This window comes from Pseudophryne corroboree, chromosome 11 (assembly GCF_028390025.1).
Source record: "Pseudophryne corroboree isolate aPseCor3 chromosome 11, aPseCor3.hap2, whole genome shotgun sequence".
Classification (NCBI taxonomy): Eukaryota; Metazoa; Chordata; class Amphibia; order Anura; family Myobatrachidae; genus Pseudophryne; species Pseudophryne corroboree.
Window position 1 is genome coordinate 338,041,290 of NC_086454.1, and position 19,355 is coordinate 338,060,644.

The 19,355-nt window shown below is 54.2% G+C and overlaps 1 protein-coding gene across 2 annotated transcripts in view; it reads right to left on the reverse strand.

Annotated features, from left to right (window-relative positions):
- Positions 1-2,771: 2,771 nt before the first annotated feature.
- The window catches only part of CNOT1 (CCR4-NOT transcription complex subunit 1), a 70,054-nt gene continuing 53,470 nt past the window's right edge, over positions 2,772-19,355 (reverse strand). For both annotated transcript variants that reach the window (XM_063945850.1, XM_063945849.1), the window contains exons 32-49: positions 19,048-19,188; positions 18,453-18,557; positions 18,110-18,229; positions 17,828-18,022; positions 17,612-17,754; positions 17,412-17,520; positions 17,162-17,331; positions 15,412-15,643; positions 15,089-15,337; positions 14,053-14,216; positions 13,860-13,977; positions 13,684-13,785; positions 11,840-12,013; positions 10,896-11,045; positions 10,108-10,288; positions 9,897-10,029; positions 8,890-9,024; positions 2,772-3,715 (exon numbers count right to left, since the gene is read on the reverse strand). In XM_063945850.1, coding sequence (XP_063801920.1) covers positions 3,637-3,715; positions 8,890-9,024; positions 9,897-10,029; positions 10,108-10,288; positions 10,896-11,045; positions 11,840-12,013; positions 13,684-13,785; positions 13,860-13,977; positions 14,053-14,216; positions 15,089-15,337; positions 15,412-15,643; positions 17,162-17,331; positions 17,412-17,520; positions 17,612-17,754; positions 17,828-18,022; positions 18,110-18,229; positions 18,453-18,557; positions 19,048-19,188 — 2,700 coding nt within the window. In that variant the 3' untranslated portion in view covers positions 2,772-3,636. The remainder of the gene's footprint in view (positions 3,716-8,889; positions 9,025-9,896; positions 10,030-10,107; positions 10,289-10,895; positions 11,046-11,839; positions 12,014-13,683; positions 13,786-13,859; positions 13,978-14,052; positions 14,217-15,088; positions 15,338-15,411; positions 15,644-17,161; positions 17,332-17,411; positions 17,521-17,611; positions 17,755-17,827; positions 18,023-18,109; positions 18,230-18,452; positions 18,558-19,047; positions 19,189-19,355) is intronic.

A 19,355-nucleotide genomic window follows, 5' to 3' on the forward strand; every position in this document is an offset into this window, starting at 1 on the left:
AGCGGGAAGTACCGGGCGCGGGTATCGCACACGCAATGAGGGTGCAGGGAGCCGGGCATCGCACACGCAATGAGGGTGCAGGGAGCCGGGGAGCGCTGTAATGGAGCGCGGTCCTACAGCGGCGGCCGGCGGGTGCTAGCGGCGGGTGAGCGCGGCGGCCGGCGGGTCTCAGCGGTGGAGGCGGGGCTGCTCGGAGCGGTTGCCGGGCGGTCTGTCAGGAGAGGCGGGTGCGGGCGCAGTGAGAGCGGCGGCAGTGACCAGTGTCCTTCCCACAGCGGGACGGCAGCCTGCGCTGACCGCCCCGTACCCCCAGCATACCTGACTCCAGAGGCGAAGGCTGTGACGGGGCTTCTATCTGTAAGCTCCGTCCAGCTGTAGCAGCAGTCAGGGAATGAGCTGCGTGTGGCTGTGAGGGTGCTCTTTGTGAGGACCGACACGCCATGCGCTGCTCCGTGCAGCGGCACTATCCCAGACCCAAGTTTTTACAGAAACTGGGAAGGGATGTGATACAAAATGTAAAGTAGAAAAAAAAAAAAATGAAAAATAAAAATATTCAAAGTAGTGTGGTTAAGCTCCACACAAGCCTGTTGCTACGAGAAGCACAGAAAAAAACACTGAGGTACTCTGGGATATGGAGGGGAGGAGAGTTCTAAATTTTAATATTCAGTGCCTGGTTCCTACGGAAACCGTCCATATCCCAAGAGTACTCCAGTGACCCCTAGTGGATGAAAAAGAAACACAGTTTGTATTTGATTTCTCAAACATTCCTCATCCTTCCTGCATCTACCATTCAGGATTTGTATCTCAATCAAACCAGCTACATAAATAGATTCCAAATCCATACCACTTGATTTACACCTTTGTCTAAAGAACTCACACTCCCAGCATTTACCTTCAGAGCACTGCCCAACATCAAAAGGATTTGTCATGCACCAGATCTGCTAGGAGAGGACAATTAGCATTTCCTTTCCTAGTCACAGAAGATAGGGGATCCTTATTCAGTCAGAGAGTAAGTGCATTTTTCCCTTTTAAAATTCATGTGACCACATCTTAAACCAGGATTTTGGTACTTATAGATAAATCCCTTTCTCCAATTCCACAGGGGCCACTTGAGGGCAAATACAATGGGGATATAGTTGGCAGTCCAGCCATCTCCAGAGAGCCAGCGTCTCCTTCAGCCGGGGAACCATCCCAAGCCGCACGCAGCTGCGATGGGACTCCACCGGCAGCTCCCAGGATGCAGACTGGCAGAGCTGCCAGTCTGTGAGAGTAAAGAAAAGACTAAATAAAAATCTTCAGAAGTCCCAACAGTGACCAGCTCCCTTGGGCACAAATTTAAGACTGGCTTGGAGGGGGGGACATAGGGGAGGAGCTAGTCACATTGTTATAAATTTAAAGTGCCAGCTCCCAGTTACTGCCTACTATATCCCCACTGTATCTGCACTCCAGTGGCCCCTAGTGGATGAAGGAGAAATATAAAGTATATGTAAACATGCAATCCTACAACTGTGCACAGAGCACGACATATGGCATGTTAGAATATATAATATAAAAATTGTCACCAAGCGCACATCGTCTCTGTAAAATGGCACCGGGCAGGGAGGGTTAACCCTTTCAGCGCCACCATTAACCATGTGGCTGACAGGGTCTCTGGCCACACCCTGTCCTGCCAGTACCCCTCATCCCCTATTATCCTGCCCGTGCCTCCCTTCCTCATTATCCTCCCTCCCCTCATTACCCTGCCAGCACCCCCCACCCCTGAATTACCCTGCAAGCAAAAAAAAAACACATTCTCCTGCCCTGCCAGTAACCCCCTCCCCCCATATTCTAGCCTGCCAGTACCCCCTCCAGAGTATCCTGCCCTGCCTGCACCCCCCCCCACAACTTAAACATTACCCTGCCAGTACCCCCCACCCCATTATCCTGCCCCTTACCCAAGCTCTCCCACCATCACCCCCTCCGTATTTGCCCCTTACCCAATATCTTCCACCACCCGCTGCAGACCCTTACCCTTTCTACCTTCACAATGCCCATGACATCACCCCCTCCTCCATACATGCACCTTTCCAAAACGCTCCAACTTCCCTGCACCTGCCATCACCCCCCTTCTTAGTACATGCCCCTCAGCCAATCGTTCCCACCTCCCTAAACTTCCCCCCTGCCATAACCCACCCTTACACTGCCCCCCCACTTATATACTGCAACCCCTCATTCCCTCCTACCCCTGCTAACATCGTCCCCTCCTCAGTTTATATACCTCAGCCATTAATCTACCCTACCACCTCACGGTCCATGCCATCCTCCTACACCTCAGTACATTCCCCATGCCCTCTTCTCTAGTTGAACCCATTATGCCACTTACCCTCGTTTCTCAGACCAAACCTCCAAAAAAACCTTTTCACTACCTACCCCATAGCAAACACTTTACACCCCGTGTAATGTGTATCCAGAATCCACAGTACTTACCTGTGCCAACGTATTTTCTTAGTCCCATAAGACCTGCCTCTCCACCCCCCTGTCCCATACACCAGTGTATGCAGTCCCGGATGACTGTGCTGCCACCATGTGGAGAACTGGAGAAGCACTGCAGTTGGTACCATCTCCCATCAGGACAGTGCATATAATATGCTGGATTGTGTCTCGCCTCCTGTAGAATGTCCTTCTCCGCACGTTAGTAATGACACCAATCTTTATAATGGTGGGCTCCAGGTATTGCCCAGGGCAGAGACGTCATCCAGGCACGCGGCAGATAGACGACAGCTGGGCGGCTCTGCAGGTCATGACTTTAATGTGTAACTACAGAATCCATACATACAAGTGAAAACTGAAAGCCTACAAAATACAACACAGGACCAATACATTTACAAAACATTCAAAATTCTACAAAATGGCCTGTATTGGTCCAGGGATCCGGTTCTTTATACAAACTCAAGACTGGCTGGAGAGAAAGGGGCAGCGGATCACGCACCTGTTCTCTCTCTCTCACCCCCCCTCCCAAAAAATAAAAACCAAACCCTTCATTTACAAGTCTCAGAAAATAGTGTTTGGGTCTTTTTACAAGCAATAATGTCAGAGCAGCTGTGTACGTCTCCAGCGCCAGAGACTGCTAAAGCCCAGCAGCAGAAGCGAATGAACGGGACCTAAAGATGGGTATAAAAATACACCGCGTCCTGATCCCAGCTGTTCCCCCACCCGGTCAACCACAAGTGTCAGTTCATCTGCTGCCAAGGAATCCGCTGGTGTGGGCGGGATGCACGGCACCGCCGCAGAAGCGCACAGTTAACGCCCACCACTGAAAAGAAACCCAGACTAAAAAGTTGTATTTTTTTTTTTTTTTTTTTGATTTGCATTTCAGATCAGTATTTACAAGAAATCAAGGGGGGGAAAAAAATATATATTCACAACATCCTTTGCTCGGCCAAAAGTTAATTTGGGCAACAGAAAAAAAAAAAAAAGTGAAATTTTATCCAAAAACGCCAGTGCTTGCCCCCCTGCGCGGGGAAGATGTCAGACGCGCACTCCGGGCTTTGAGGGCGACACTGCTGGGCGGAAACAAACTAGGATTCTTCACATTGCAGACGTTGGTTTCTCAGGCTCAAGTTGCCAGTGTACAGTCCATGTGGGTAACAGGCACATCTAGCTGGCACCGGTGCCCTCCATCACCTGCTGCGCCTGCTTCTGCCCCATACAGCACTGCGCCACCGACTGGAACAACCTGGGGGGGGACAGGAAGAGGGTATTACTGCTGAGCGCAATGTCAGCACATAGGCTACACTCACAGGACTGCAGGCTGCTGGTACAGTATACACAGGCTACCCTCACACGTGACATACAGGCAGTACTGCAGATGGCTGGTACAGTATACACAGGCTACACTCACACGTGCCATACAGGCTGTACTGCAGATGGCTGGTACAGTATACACAGGCTACCCTCACACATGACATACAGGCAGTACTGCAGATGGCTGGTACAGTATACACAGGCTACCCTCACACGTGACATACAGGCAGTACTGCAGATGGCTGGTACAGTATACACAGGCTACACTCACACGTGACATACAGGCAGTACTGCAGGCAGCTGGTACAGTATACACAGGCTACACTCACACGTGACATACAGGCAGTACTGCAGATGGCTGGTACAGTATACACAGGCTACCCTCACACGTGACATACAGGCAGTACTGCAGATGTCTGGTACAGTATACACAGGCTACCCTCACACATGACATACAGGCAGTACTGCAGATGGCTGGTACAGTATACACAGGCTACCCTCACACGTGACATACAGGCAGTACTGCAGATGTCTGGTACAGTATACACAGACTACCCTCACACGTGACATACAGGCAGTACTGCAGATGGCTGGTACAGTATACACAGGCTACCCTCACACGTGACATACAGGCTGTACTGCAGATGGCTGGTACAGTATACACAGGCTACCTTCACACGTGACATACAGGCTGTACTGCAGATGTCTGGTACAGTATACACAGGCTACCCTCACACATGACATACAGGCTGTACTGCATGCGGCTGGTACAGTATACACAGGCTACCCTCACACGTGACATACAGGCAGTACTGCAGACGGCTGGTACAGTATACACAGGCTACACTCACACGTGACATACAGGCAGTACTGCAGGCGGCTGGTACAGTATACACAGGCTACACTCACACGTGACATACAGGCAGTACTGCAGACGGCTGGTACAGTATACACAGGCTACACTCACACGTGACATACAGGCAGTACTGCAGGCGGCTGGTACAGTATACACAGGCTACACTCACACGTGACATACAGGCAGTACTGCAGACGGCTGGTACAGTATACACAGGCTACACTCACACGTGACATACAGGCAGTACTGCAGGCGGCTGGTACAGTATACACAGGCTACCCTCACACGTGACATACAGGCAGTACTGCAGATGGCTGGTACAGTATACACAGGCTACCCTCACACGTGACATACAGGCAGTACTGCAGATGGCTGGTACAGTATACACAGGCTACACTCACACGTGACATACAGGCAGTACTGCAGATGGCTGGTACAGTATACACAGGCTACACTCACACGTGACATACAGGCAGTACTGCAGGCAGCTGGTACAGTATACACAGGCTACACTCACACGTGACATACAGGCAGTACTGCAGATGGCTGGTACAGTATACACAGGCTACCCTCACACGTGACATACAGGCAGTACTGCAGATGGCTGGTACAGTATACACAGGCTACCCTCACACGTGACATACAGGCAGTACTGCAGATGGCTGGTACAGTATACACAGGCTACACTCACACGTGACATACAGGCAGTACTGCAGATGGCTGGTACAGTATACACAGGCTACACTCACACGTGACATACAGGCAGTACTGCAGATGGCTGGTACAGTATACACAGGCTACCCTCACACGTGACATACAGGCAGTACTGCAGATGGCTGGTACAGTATACACAGGCTACCCTCACACGTGACATACTGGCTGTACTGCAGATGGCTGGTACAGTATACACAGGCTACCCTCACACGTGACATACAGGCTGTACTGCAGATGTCTGGTACAGTATACACAGGCTACCCTCACACGTGACATACAGGCTGTACTGCATGCGGCTGGTACAGTATACACAGGCTACCCTCACACGTGACATACAGGCAGTACTGCAGGCGGCTGGTACAGTATACACAGGCTACCCTCACACGTGACATACAGGCTGTACTGCAGATGGCTGGTACAGTATACACAGGCTACAGTCACACGTGACGCACAGACAGGACTGCAGACGGCTGGTACAGTATACACAGGCTACACTCACACGTGACATACAGGCTGTACTGCAGATGGCTGGTACAGTATACACAGGCTACACTCACACGTGACATACAGGCAGTACTGCAGATGGCTGGTACAGTATACACAGGCTACACTCACACGTGACATACAGGCAGTACTGCAGACGGCTGGTACAGTATACACAGGCTACCCTCACACGTGACATACAGGCAGTACTGCAGATGGCTGGTACAGTATACACAGGCTACCCTCACACGTGACATACAGGCAGTACTGCAGATGGCTGGTACAGTATACACAGGCTACCCTCACACGTGACATACAGGCAGTACTGCAGGCGGCTGGTACAGTATACACAGGCTACCCTCACACGTGACATACAGGCAGTACTGCAGACGGCTGGTACAGTATACACAGGCTACACTCACACGTGACATACAGGCAGTACTGCAGGCGGCTGGTACAGTATACACAGGCTACCCTCACACGTGACATACAGGCAGTACTGCAGATGGCTGGTACAGTATACACAGGCTACCCTCACACGTGACATACAGGCTGTACTGCAGATGTCTGGTACAGTATACACAGGCTACCCTCACACGTGACATACAGGCTGTACTGCAGGCGGCTGGTACAGTATACACAGGCTACACTCACACGTGACATACAGGCTGTACTGCATGCGGCTGGTACAGTATACACAGGCTACCCTCACACGTGACATACAGGCAGTACTGCAGGCGGCTGGTACAGTATACACAGGCTACACTCACACGTGACACACAGGCTGTGCGGCTGGTACAGTATACACAGGCTACCCTCACACGTGACATACAGACAGTACTGCAGACGGCTGGTACAGTATACACAGGCTACCCTCACACGTGACATACAGGCTGTACTGCAGACCACTGGTACAGTATACACAGGCTACCCTCACACGTGACATACAGGCAGTACTGCAGATGGCTGGTACAGTATACACAGGCTACCCTCACACGTGACATACAGGCAGTACTGCAGACGGCTGGTACAGTATACACAGGCTACCCTCACACGTGACATACAGACAGTACTGCAGATGGCTGGTACAGTATACACAGGCTACCCTCACACGTGACATACAGGCAGTACTGCAGACGGCTGGTACAGTATACACAGGCTACCCTCACACGTGACATACAGGCTGTACTGCAGACCACTGGTACAGTATACACAGGCTACACTCACACGTGACATACAGGCAGTACTGCAGATGGCTGGTACAGTATACACAGGCTACACTCACACGTGACATACAGGCAGTACTGCAGACGGCTGGTACAGTATACACAGGCTACCCTCACACGTGACATACAGGCTGTACTGCAGACCACTGGTACAGTATACACAGGCTACACTCACACGTGACATACAGGCAGTACTGCAGATGGCTGGTACAGTATACACAGGCTACACTCACACGTGACATACAGGCAGTACTGCAGATGGCTGGTACAGTATACACAGGCTACACTCACACGTGACATACAGGCAGTACTGCAGGCAGCTGGTACAGTATACACAGGCTACCCTCACACGTGACATACAGGCAGTACTGCAGGTAGCTGGTACAGTATACACAGGCTACCCTCACACGTGACATACAGGCAGTACTGCAGACCACTGGTACAGTATACAAAGGCTACACTCACACGTGACGCACAGGCAGTACTGCAGGCGGCTGGTACAGTATACACAGGCTACACACGTGACGCACAGGCAGGACTGCAGACGGCTGGTTTAGTATAGTGTTCACTCTAGCATGGCGCCGGACGGCGGGGGAATATGTGCGCGCGGCTTAACGGGGGCGCGGCCACGCCTACGTCGTTTTAGTGGGCTGTGCGGCCCGCAGACGCTACTATAGAGCGCGTCTGTGGCAGGCGACGTCACTTTTGGGGGCGTGCCCAACACCTCCGTCTTTACACGCTGGGAGGGCAGGAAGCGGGCGGCTGTTCTAGCAGGGCGCCGCAAAAGGGGCAGGGCGGGTTTTGCCTGCTAAAAAACGGGCAGGGCGCGGCGCCCTGCTAAAACAGCCTAGAGTGAACACTACAGTATACACAGGCTACACTCACACGTGACGCACAGGCAGGCGGCTGGTACAGTATACACAGGCTACACTCGCACGTGACATACAGGCAGTACTGCAGGCGGCTGGTACAGAATACACAGGCTACACTCACACGTGACATACAGGCAGTACTGCAGGCGGCTGGTACAGTATACACAGGCTACACTCACACGTGACACACAGGGAGGACTATAGGCGGCTGGTAAAGCATACACAAGCTCCACTCACGTGACACACAGGGAGGACTGCAGGCGGCTGTACAGTATATACAGGCTACACTCACACCTGACGTACAGGCAGGACTGCAGGCAGCTGGTACAGTATACACAGGCTACACTCACAGCTGACGTACAGGCAGGACTGCAGGCAGCTGGTACAGTATACACAGGCTACACTCACACGTGCCGCACAGGCAGGACTGCAGGCGGCTGTACAGTATACACAGGCTACACTCACACGTGACGCACAGGCAGGACTGCAGGCGGCTGTACAGTATACACAGGCTACACTCACACGTGACGCACAGGCAGGACTGCAGCTTATGTCATGCTTAACAACAATTCCAATATAAGCTAATGCAACGCTAACATCACTCATGTCATCCTGCAGAGTTACTGGCCAGAGACGGCCTGTGGGATGTGGCTCCCTCCCGGTACACAGACTGCTCACAGGCTCGGCAGCTGCAGAGATTGGGGAGCGGAGACCTCTCTCTGGCATCACAGCGTAACCACTGCAGTAAGTCACAACACTGGTTTAAATATGATGCAGGTCCCGATAAACCCCTTACGTTACTGGAATACAAGCTCCCGTTACTAAAACCCCAGATGGCAGCGGTGTACGGAGAACCCTTATAATGAAACGCAGCAGCAATGGGGTGCATCGTATAAACACGACGATCAGAGACTAGGTTGCATGCAGGACACATGACCACATACAGGAGACTTACTTCTCAATCTCCGGCGCACAGTGCACAAACTCGTGGTTCCAGAATTTGAAAGCCGGATTTTTAATCAGCTCTATGAAGGTGATGAGGAGTCCCCAGGGATGCGGCCTGTTCACAATCAGCCGCTCCAACAGGACCCTACACAAGATAAGAAGTACAAGGCAGTATAAGGCTAGGTCACCATACACCCCCCCCCCCTCCCCCCTCCCAGGACCATGTGACCATACAGCGAAGGACCCTACACAACCATACTGCCCCCTCCCAGGACCATGTGACCATACAGCGCAGGACCCTACACAAGACAATACAAGGCAGTATAAGGCTGGGTCCCCATACTCGCGCCCCCCCCCCCCCCCCCCCTCCTCCCAGGACCATGTGACCATACAGCACAGGACCCTACACAAGATAAATACAAGGCAGTATAAGGCTGGGTCCCCATACTCGCGCTTCCCCACCCCCCCCTCCTCCCAGGACCATGTGACCATACAGCACAGGACCCTACACAAGACAATACAAGGCAGTATAAGGCTAGGTCACCCCCCCCCCCCCCCTCCCAGGACCGTGTGACCATACAGCGCAGGACCTTACACTAGATAAATACAAGACAGTATAAGGCTAGGTCACCATACTCCCCCCTCCCAGGACCATGTGACCATACAGTGCAGGACCCTACACAAGACAACAAATACAAGGCAGTATAAGGCTGGGTCCCCATACTCGCGCTCTCCCCCCCCCCCCCCCCCCCTCCTCCTCCCAGGACCATGTGACCATACAGCACAGGACCCTACACAAGATAAATACAAGGCAGTATAAGGCTGGGTCCCCATACTCGCGCTCCCCCCCCCCCCTCCTCCCAGGACCACGTGACCATACAGCACAGGACCCTACACAAGATAAATACAAGGCAGTATAAGGCTGGGTCACCATACTCCCCCCTCCCAGGACCATGTGACCATACAGCCCCTCCCAGGAAACTGACTGTGCGGGAGACGCCCGGCACCAGGCCTCACCGTGTGATCTGCTCCTGGATGGCCTCGGTGTTGGCCTCAGCGAAGAGGTACAGCATGGTGCAGCTGAAGTAGTGTGTGTGGCTGTTGGGGTAGCGCAGCTGATTGGCGATCGCATTTAGGAAGAGGTAGCGTCCTGCACAGAGAGCGCAATACGTCAGCCATGTATAATACACATAGGGCGAGCACACTGACCTCTCCTCACAGACATTACCTTCAGTGTCCAGGTCAACAGCCAGGTTCTGGAAGATGTCCATGTGGGCCGAGTGCGTGATGGTGCTCATGGAGGGCGTGCTGCCTTTGTTATGGATATGAGCAATGGCCTGTGTCCCCACATAAAGGACCAATGCGTTAATCAGCTGGATGCTGTAACGATTGCCGGGTTCATTGGATACCTGCAGAGCGGAGATAACCAAACACACAACAGGCGTTACATACGGCGCCATTCACCTAATATACCACACGTGGCAGCCACACAGACCCCAATCACCCACTATACCACAGGTGGCAGCCACACAGACCCCAATCACCCACTATACCACAGGTGGCAGCCACACAGACCCCAATCACCCACTATACCACACGTGGCAGCCACACAGACCCCAATCACCCACTATACCACACGTGGCAGCCACACAGACCCCAATCACCCACTATACCACACGTGGCAGCCACACATACCACTAATCACCCTCCATACCACAAGTGGCCCACACACCCCTATTCACCCTCTATGCCACACAGACCCCAATCACCCACTATGCCACACGTGGCAGCCACAGGTCATTCACTCCCCCTATACCACACGTGGTAGCCATGCACTCCCCCATTCACCTATTATACCACATGTGGCAGCCACAGGCCATTATCCTGTATAACACACGTGGCAGCCATCACGCATACACTACACCATACATTGCAGCCATTGACCATATACCCCATCTGACTGCCAATGACCACACTCACCCATTCATCCCTAAACCACACATGGCAGCCACTAACCTGCAGATTGCTGCGAAGCTCGGACAGAAAGGTAACTGGGGAACGGGTCTTCAGGTAGGAATCCAAGTCCTTCTTGAACTGTGGGGGCATCACTCCAGTGAAGTTTGTGAGGATTCTGGGAGCAATGTTAATCTCACTCAGCATGTCAACCTGCAGGAAAACAAAGCCACACAACGTACTGCATCGCCCCCAATAACTGGCCCCTGCGCAATGTGGCCCCTGCGCAATGTGGCCCCCTCCCGGCACACAGATTGCTCACAGGCCCGGCAGCTGCAGAGATTGGGGAGCGGAGGCCTCTCTCTAGCATCACAGCGTGACCACTGCAGTAAGTCACACTGGTCCCAATACCAAACCCCCCCCCCCCCATATACCAGCAGTTACTGGCCAGAGACGGCCTGTGGGATGTGGCTCCCTCTCGGCGCACAGACTGCTCACAGGCCCAGCAGCTGCAGAGAATGGGGAACGGAGGCCTCAATCTAGCACAGGGATGGGGAACCTTCGGCCCTCCAGCTGTTGTTGAACTACACATCCCAGCATGCCCTGCAACAGTTTTAGCATGGCCAATTAGCAAAACTGTAGCAAGGCATGCTGGAATGTGTAGTTCAACAATAGCTGGAGGGCCTAAGGTTCCCCATCCCTGCTCTAGCATCAAGCGTAACCACTGCAGTAAGTCACACTGGTCCCAACCCCCCCGTTACTGGCCAGAGACGGCCTGTGGCTCCCTCCCGGTACACAGACTGCTCACAGGCTCGGCAGCTGCAGAGATTGGGGAGCGGAGGCCTCTCTCTGGCATCACAGCGTAACCACTGCAGTAAGTCACAACACTGGTTTAAATATGATGCGGTCCCAATAACCAAACCCCACCCCTCACGTTAACGGAACACAAGCTCCCATTACTACAACCCCACATCGCATGGAGCTACGGAGAATCCGGAGTGCGGTACCTTGAGGTTAGGAGTGAAGGGGTCTGGAAGTCGCATGTTGCGTGGGAAGGCACTCAGAATCAGGTTCCGCAGCTGGATGCAGTTAGGTGGGATCACGTCACAGAAGCCATAGTGATAGTCACAGAGGAACTCGGGGAAGTCATGGAGTAGGACCAGCAGCACACGCAGAGTGCCCTGTAACACATTGCCACACGTATTGATAGACGCAAGGGTCCCGGTATAGTCCCACCCTCGTGACGTTCCTACTGCCACACATATTCATAGACCACAAGGGTCCCGCTATAAGTCCCACCCACCCCAAGTGACGTTCCTGCCGCCACATGTATTCACAGACCACAAGGGTCCCAGTACAGACGCGACGTTCCTACTGCCACACGTATTCATAGACCACAAGGGTCCCAGTACAGACGCGACGTTCCTACTGCCACACGTATTCATAGACCACAAGGGTCCCAGTACAGACGCGACGTTCCTACTGCCACACGTATTCATAGACCACAAGAGTCCCGGTACAGAGGTGACGTTCCTACTGCCACACGTATTCATAGACCACAAGAGTCCCGGTACAGAGGTGACGTTCCTACTGCCACACGTATTCATAGACACAAGGGTCCAGGTACAGGGGTGACGTTCCTACTGCCACACGTATTCATAGACACAAGGGTCCAGGTACAGGGGTGACGTTCCTACTGCCACACGTATTCATAGACACAAGGGTCCAGGTACAGGGGTGACGTTCCTACTGCCACACGTATTCATAGACACAAGGGTCCCAGTACAGACGCGACGTTCCTACTGCCACACGTATTCATAGACCACAAGGGTCCCAGTACAGACGCAACGTTCCTACTGCCACACGTATTCATAGACCACAAGGGTCCCAGTACAGACGCGACGTTCCTACTGCCACACGTATTCAGACACACAAGGGTCCCAGTACAGACGCGACGTTCCTACTACCACACGTATTCATAGACCACAAGGGTACCGGTACAGACGTGACGTTCCTACTGCCACACGTATTCACAGACCACAAGGGTCCAGGTACAGAGGTGACGTTCCTACTACCACACGTATTCATAGACCACAAGGGTCCCTGTACAGAGGTGACGTTCCTACTGCCACACGTATTCATAGACACAAGGGTCCAGGTACAGAGGTGACGTTCCTTCTGCCACACGTATTCATAGACACAAGGGTCCAGGTACAGAGGTGACGTTCCTACTGCCACACGTATTCATAGACCACAAGGGTCCCGTATAAGTCCCACCCACACCAAGTGACGTTCCTGCCGCCACATGTACTCACAGACCACAAGGGTCCCAGTACAGACGTGACGTTCCTACTGCCACACGTATTCAGACACACAAGTGTCCCGGTACAGACGTGACGTTCCTACTACCACACGTATTCATAGACCACAAGGGTCCCAGGGGTGTAGTATGTTATGCCGGCAGCTGGGATCCCAACCGCAGATATGCAGACAGCTGCGCTCACCACGCTGCAGGGTCGTAAACCCCCCAAGAGGGAGAATAGTCGTCAGTATGCCAGGTGTCGTGATTCGTGATTATACCGGTATACGGAGCACCAGGATCCCAGCCGGCATACTGAATACCACCCTGGGCCCGGTACAGTCCCACCCACGTGATGTTGCTGTTGCCACATGTATCCATAGAACACAAGGATCCCGGTACAGACCCACCCATAACGTTTTTACCATGAGGCACAGCTAGTACAGCTCTGAGTAGTAGCAGAGGCGATATGTTCCCACCTCATACACTTCCAGTCGGTAGCCTAGACAGCCACTATCCCAATCCATACAGCGACGACTTACGTACACTTACCTTGTAAAGAATTTGCATTGGTTTGGTGAGTTCTACGTTCCTGAGGAATGGAGCCAGGTACTTGAAGAGGTCAATCAGAAGCTGGGCATACATCGGCCACCCCTGCAGACACACAACTGGTTAGGTTTTGCAGAAGAGACTCCCGGGATGTAGGCATTAGTACAATGGTCACTAACCTTCTGCTGTGGGGTGTGAGCCAACATCCGTGCAATGAAGATCCGATGGGAAATGAGCTCCAGCCAGGCGTAGACAAACCCTGCGGCTTTGGTCGGGCGAAGGATGTGGAAGGTGTTACTGGAAGAGAAGTCAGGAGGTGGTTAGACCAGGTTACAGACGTGACAAGTTCCCCTGGCCAGTGACAAAGCTTACCAGAATGCCGTGAGCGTCTGGAAGTTGATGGTCTCTAGCACGTGCTCTGGGGCGTTCAGTTCCAGCAGTAACATAATGAAGATTCGATGGTATGGAAGCTGTTGGAACTCGCTCTGCCTGACTTCATGATCCTGCAGCAGAACCCCTACGACAATACCTAGGACCTGCCATGCGACATAAGGAGACATCAGCAGAGAGCTCCTCCCAAGCGCGCAGGGAGACGGCAGCAGCAGAGAGCTCCTCCCAAGCGCGCAGGGAGACGGCAGCAGCAGAGAGCTCCTCCCAAGCGCGCAGGGAGACGGCAGCAGCAGAGAGCTCCTCCCAAGCGCGCAGGGAGACGGCAGCAGCAGAGCGCTCCTCCCAAGCGCGCGGCAGCAGCAGAGCGCTCCTCCCAAGCGCGCGGCAGCCGCAGAGCGCTCCTCCCAAGCGCGCCGCAGCCGCAGAGCGCTCCTCCCAAGCGCGCGGCAGCCGCAGAGCGCTCCTCCCAAGCGCGCGGCAGCCGCAGAGCGCTCCTCCCAAGCGCGCAGGGAGACGGCAGCCGCAGAGCGCTCCTCCCAAGCGCGCAGGGAGACGGCAGCCGCAGAGCGCTCCTCCCAAGCGCGCTGGGAGACGGCAGCCGCAGAGCGCTCCTCCCAAGCGCGCAGGGAGACGGCAGCCGCAGAGCGCTCCTCCCAAGCGCGCAGGGAGACGGAAGCCGCAGAGCGCTCCTCCCAAGCGCGCAGGGAGACGGAAGCCGCAGAGCGCTCCTCCCAAGCGCGCAGGGAGACGGAAGCCGCAGAGCGCTCCTCCCAAGCGCGCAGGGAGACGGCAGCAGCAGAGCGCTCCTCCCAAGCGCGCAGCGAGACGGCAGCAGCAGAGCGCTCCTCCCAAGCGCGCAGGGAGACGGCAGCAGCAGAGCGCTCCTCCCAAGCGCGCAGGGAGACTGCAGCAGTAGAGCGCTCCTCCCAAGCGCGCAGGGAGACGGCAGCAGCAGAGCGCTCCTCCCAAGCGCGCAGGGAGACGGCAGCAGCAGAGCGCTCCTCCCAGCAGCGCTCACCTTATTGAGGAGGTTGATCTTTGTCACTGTATTCGTGGCCTCTCCAGAGTGCTTGACCAGCAGGGCGATGAGCCTAACGAATGCATCCAGGTTATGATAGCACTTTGCCCGGATCATGGTGGGGTTGGCAGCTGGGTTGTGCTGCTGCTCGGCCTGTGCCCGATAGCTGATCTCCACACACATCTCCGTACACAAGCGGAAGAAGCGAGTGATGAGGTCGTCAGTCTTCAGGATCCCTTGCTGATGCATCTACGGAGAGTGCGCTGTCAGGTACGTCTCACCCGTCACTTGCAGCAGTCACAGTAACGCGAGCGCATACTCACCTGCCCCACGAACGCAGAGAAGGCCTTGGTGCTGTCCCGCCCAGCGGCTGCAGAGTGGTACAGGTTCACCCACTCTCTCAGCAGGTATTCCGCTTTCTCCCTCAGACCGGGCGGATCGTCATACTCCGAAGCTTGGGAAATCCCAGAATGCATCATGAAGTTTGGCCCACCCTGGGCCCGTTCAATCATCGCCTCAAAATTAGAGCGCAAAACATCCATCAGCTGGGGAAGCCTGGGACAGAGATGAGGAAGAGGATCGTTATTCGCTCCTACAGAGACCGCACAGAGCCAGGCAGGAGTAGGCAACCTATGGCTCTCCAGCAGCTGTGGAACCACTTCTCCCAGCGTACCCTGACACTTCTGTTCTTAGGGTATGCTGGTGTGTGTAGTTCCACAGTAGCCCGAGTGCCACAGGTCACCAACCCCTGCTCTAGATCATAAACATGGACAATAACTGGAGTCTTTTCCCAAAGCATGTATCCCCCTATCAACTGCACAAATCCAGAAACCCCGTCATTATCCACCAACATGACTCTGCCGAGGCGACACCCCTGCAGTGATTACAAAAACGCGCTATGGCGCGTATTTTACCCTAAAACAGCCACCTGTGACCCACGTTTAGAAAATGAGCGGGTCCCATAGGATGCGCTCATCTGTATTCATGTGTCATCGCCTTGCCAGTCAGCGGCATACATGTGGTGACTGGCTGTTTCCCCAGCCAATCACCAGCCTGCAGTGTCTCCCTTCATTGACCGCCATACGCCAGTCCGGCACGCTTTGAATCCTCCTCCCTGCTGACCCTGGGCTCCGCCGCCAGCACCAAGACAATGGCCCCGCGCACCCGGCACAGCGCCGCCTGCTCCCCGCTGCATGCTGACCCTGGGCTCCGCAGCCAGCACCATGAGACTGGCCCTGCTAACCCGGCACAGCATCCCCTACTCCCCGCTGACAATGGGCTCCGCCGCCAGCACCAAGACACTGGCCCCGCTCACCCGGCACAGAGTCACCTACTCCACGGCCAGCACCCGCTCACCCGACACAGCGCCCTCCTCCGCAACGGTGAGTGCATCTGCCCTGTGCCCTCAGCGGCATGTGTGGCCGCACCGCAGCAGGCTGTGTGGGGTGGAGGATGGCCTTGATGTAGGGGGTTCCAGCGTCGCGGTTAGCGGGGGACGACTGAGAGGCGCAAAGCGTAGAACGTGCTCCGCCTGGCGCAGGGTGTACTATTATGTGGTCACGCCCCTTCCCCACGAAGCCACACCCCTAAATTTTTGCTGCGTGCCTTTGGCGCTCACCGTCTGTGCTATTATATCTAGGAGGTGAAGCGCCAATTCACTTTCTGCCGAAGGGCACCAAAACGTCTTTCAGCTCTGGTGCAGAGTGTCCTGTATGCTACACAGTCCATTAGCACTGTCACCCCATCCTCCCCCTTGCAGCACTTTTCTAGTGTCCAAATCAAGTCTGTTTTTATATTTGAATCATTAATAAAAATTAAGAACCTTCATTCCGATGGGACCCAGAAAAGGACAGGTAGGACCACAATTTTTAAAAGTGAAAAGTCCCACTTTTTTTGGGGGGGCTTAGCGCGATCACTGTCCTGTGACCACTCCCACTGTCGTAGTACTCTCTCTCCTTACCCCAACATAATGCACCAGCAGGACTATAATAACTGTGCCCATTTACACACATCCAAACCCAACAATCTGCAAGAAGTGGAGAGCACCGTCACCAGAGGAAGCCTAGAACTCACCCTTCCGGGGCATTTCCCCTCGAATGTGCGTTGATGCGCATCAGAGTTTCGATGGTGTGGAAGAACTCCGCTTCTGTCACATGACTCACGCTACGTTCATCGACCAGCAAGATCTTCACCAACTGCATGGCAAAGGCCACCGCCATGTAATTCAGCCCGTTCTCCATGGACTGCAGCAAGAGAACATTGCTATTAGTAGTGAACCCTAAAGAACGGCATAAACCCCAAAGCTGGTGCAGCGCAGACTCACCTGCGCCAGGTGAACATCATACTGCTGCATATTCACCAGATGGTTCCGGATCAGCAGCTCAACAGCTTCTACATTGTATTTGTACTCATCCCGGCATTCTATGAGACACCTGTAGGACGCAGAACGGGGAGAGGTCATCTAGAGCCGATTCCATCCCATAACGAGACCCAAACCTGAGATCTGAGGTCTCTTCTACACACCTGGTGATCTGCTTGTTGCACCAAGGAGAGCCATAGGCCCGGCCGTCCTGCAGAGCTTTCAGAACAAGGAGATGACATTCCCGGTATCGGAGTAGGAGGTCCGCATCTGCTCCGCTGGTGGCATCCAGGAGGCCTTCTACAGCCTGAGAAGGAGAAGAGGTTATAGGGCGCAGTACAGCGCGCGCACACATGCACATACGAGAGGCAGGATCTCACCTTCTGCAGCAGACCCAATGCAGCAATGGCGTCCCTAGAGTTACGAGCAAGGGCCACTGCCTCCAGCAAGCTCCGCAAGGCCTGCGACTGCGGGTTCATCGCCAGCGTGGGGGGAATCGCGTGCAGGTGCTGCTCCAGCTCAGTTATACACTTGTCATAGATCTGGGCAACGTCATCCGTGGCCCAAGCATGTTGCTAACAGAGACAGACAGAACTCATCAGTTATCTGTGAAATGCGGAACCTCCTCCAAGGCTGTAACGCTGGAACTCCGCTGCCAGTACCTTCATGGGCTGAGCCAGGAATCCCGTGGGCTGTGTCAGGTCATTGGTGGGCAGGAAGCCAGGAACGTTGCGGGCGAATTCCTCATAAACAGCCAGCTGCTTGGGGTCCACACCTCCGACCTGAGAGGGGGAAAGGGTCCATTAGGATGATCTGACTGGTCATTTGTGCAGATGGGAGAAAGGGACTGTGGCGCCACCTCATGGTCTGTAGGGTGGATGCAGACTTTCACCTCTGTTTCCATGAGGATCTATTTATAAACCCATCTGCTTGGAGGGGAGGCGATAACATTACGCAGAGCCAGAATCTGCACCCAGATGTCCGCTGGCTCCGACGTCAGATTACCTTCAATCGAATCTGCTCCGGCATGCGTTCTGCCTGGTACGTCAGCACGACCGGATCACAGTAGCGTCTGCCTTCCTGCCTGGCATGCTTCCGTAGCTCAAACTCCTGCGTAGTAACAGATGGTAATGAAGTGTATGCAGATACCCCTGAACCAGCGTCTGTACATAGACCGTACCCCATAGAGCCTCGTCTCCCAGTGCTACAAGAAAAGCTACAACTATAAACTACCGGGATGTAGCCCCCTTACATGTGCTGGTCCCCAGAAGCTGGGGGGGCTAGGCGGCTACCGGACCACCGCAATAGAGTTCTCTTCACATTACAAAGCCTTCATTTAACCTGTTGGTTAAGCAGACACTGTCCTGTCAAGTTCTCTGTGAGGTAGGGGGCACCTGGTATAGACCATACTCTGCCCACCACGCCCACATTGTGCTGACTTTAGACCAATGCCTGCTTTACCTCACATGCCCAAAGGATAAGAAAGCTGGCAGACTAGCAGAGACACAGCTAATGACAGGATACTAGCTACACCTCAGCGTCAGGTTTCCAGTCACATCTATAGGCTGACTGAACACAGAGGAAACAGACAGGAACGTACAGTGGCGAGTCTCTTGTCCATCTCTGGGCCGGCCTTCTCCACAGCCGTCTTCTGTATGAAGCAGCAGGCCAGCTCGCAGTTATCCTGAGCCAGCTGAGCTGCGGCCTGTTCCATCATCTCCCGCTGCTGGGGGGAGGCTGCCTGGGGAAAACACAAACATCTCTGGTCAATAATGGAGAGCCAGCCACACAGGCCAGACCCCCTATCACGTTCCCCCCCGGCATCACACACGCAAGCCAGACTCCCTATCCCCACCCCCGGCGTCACACACGCAGATCAGCCCCCCTTAGCCACGCAGGCCAGAGCCC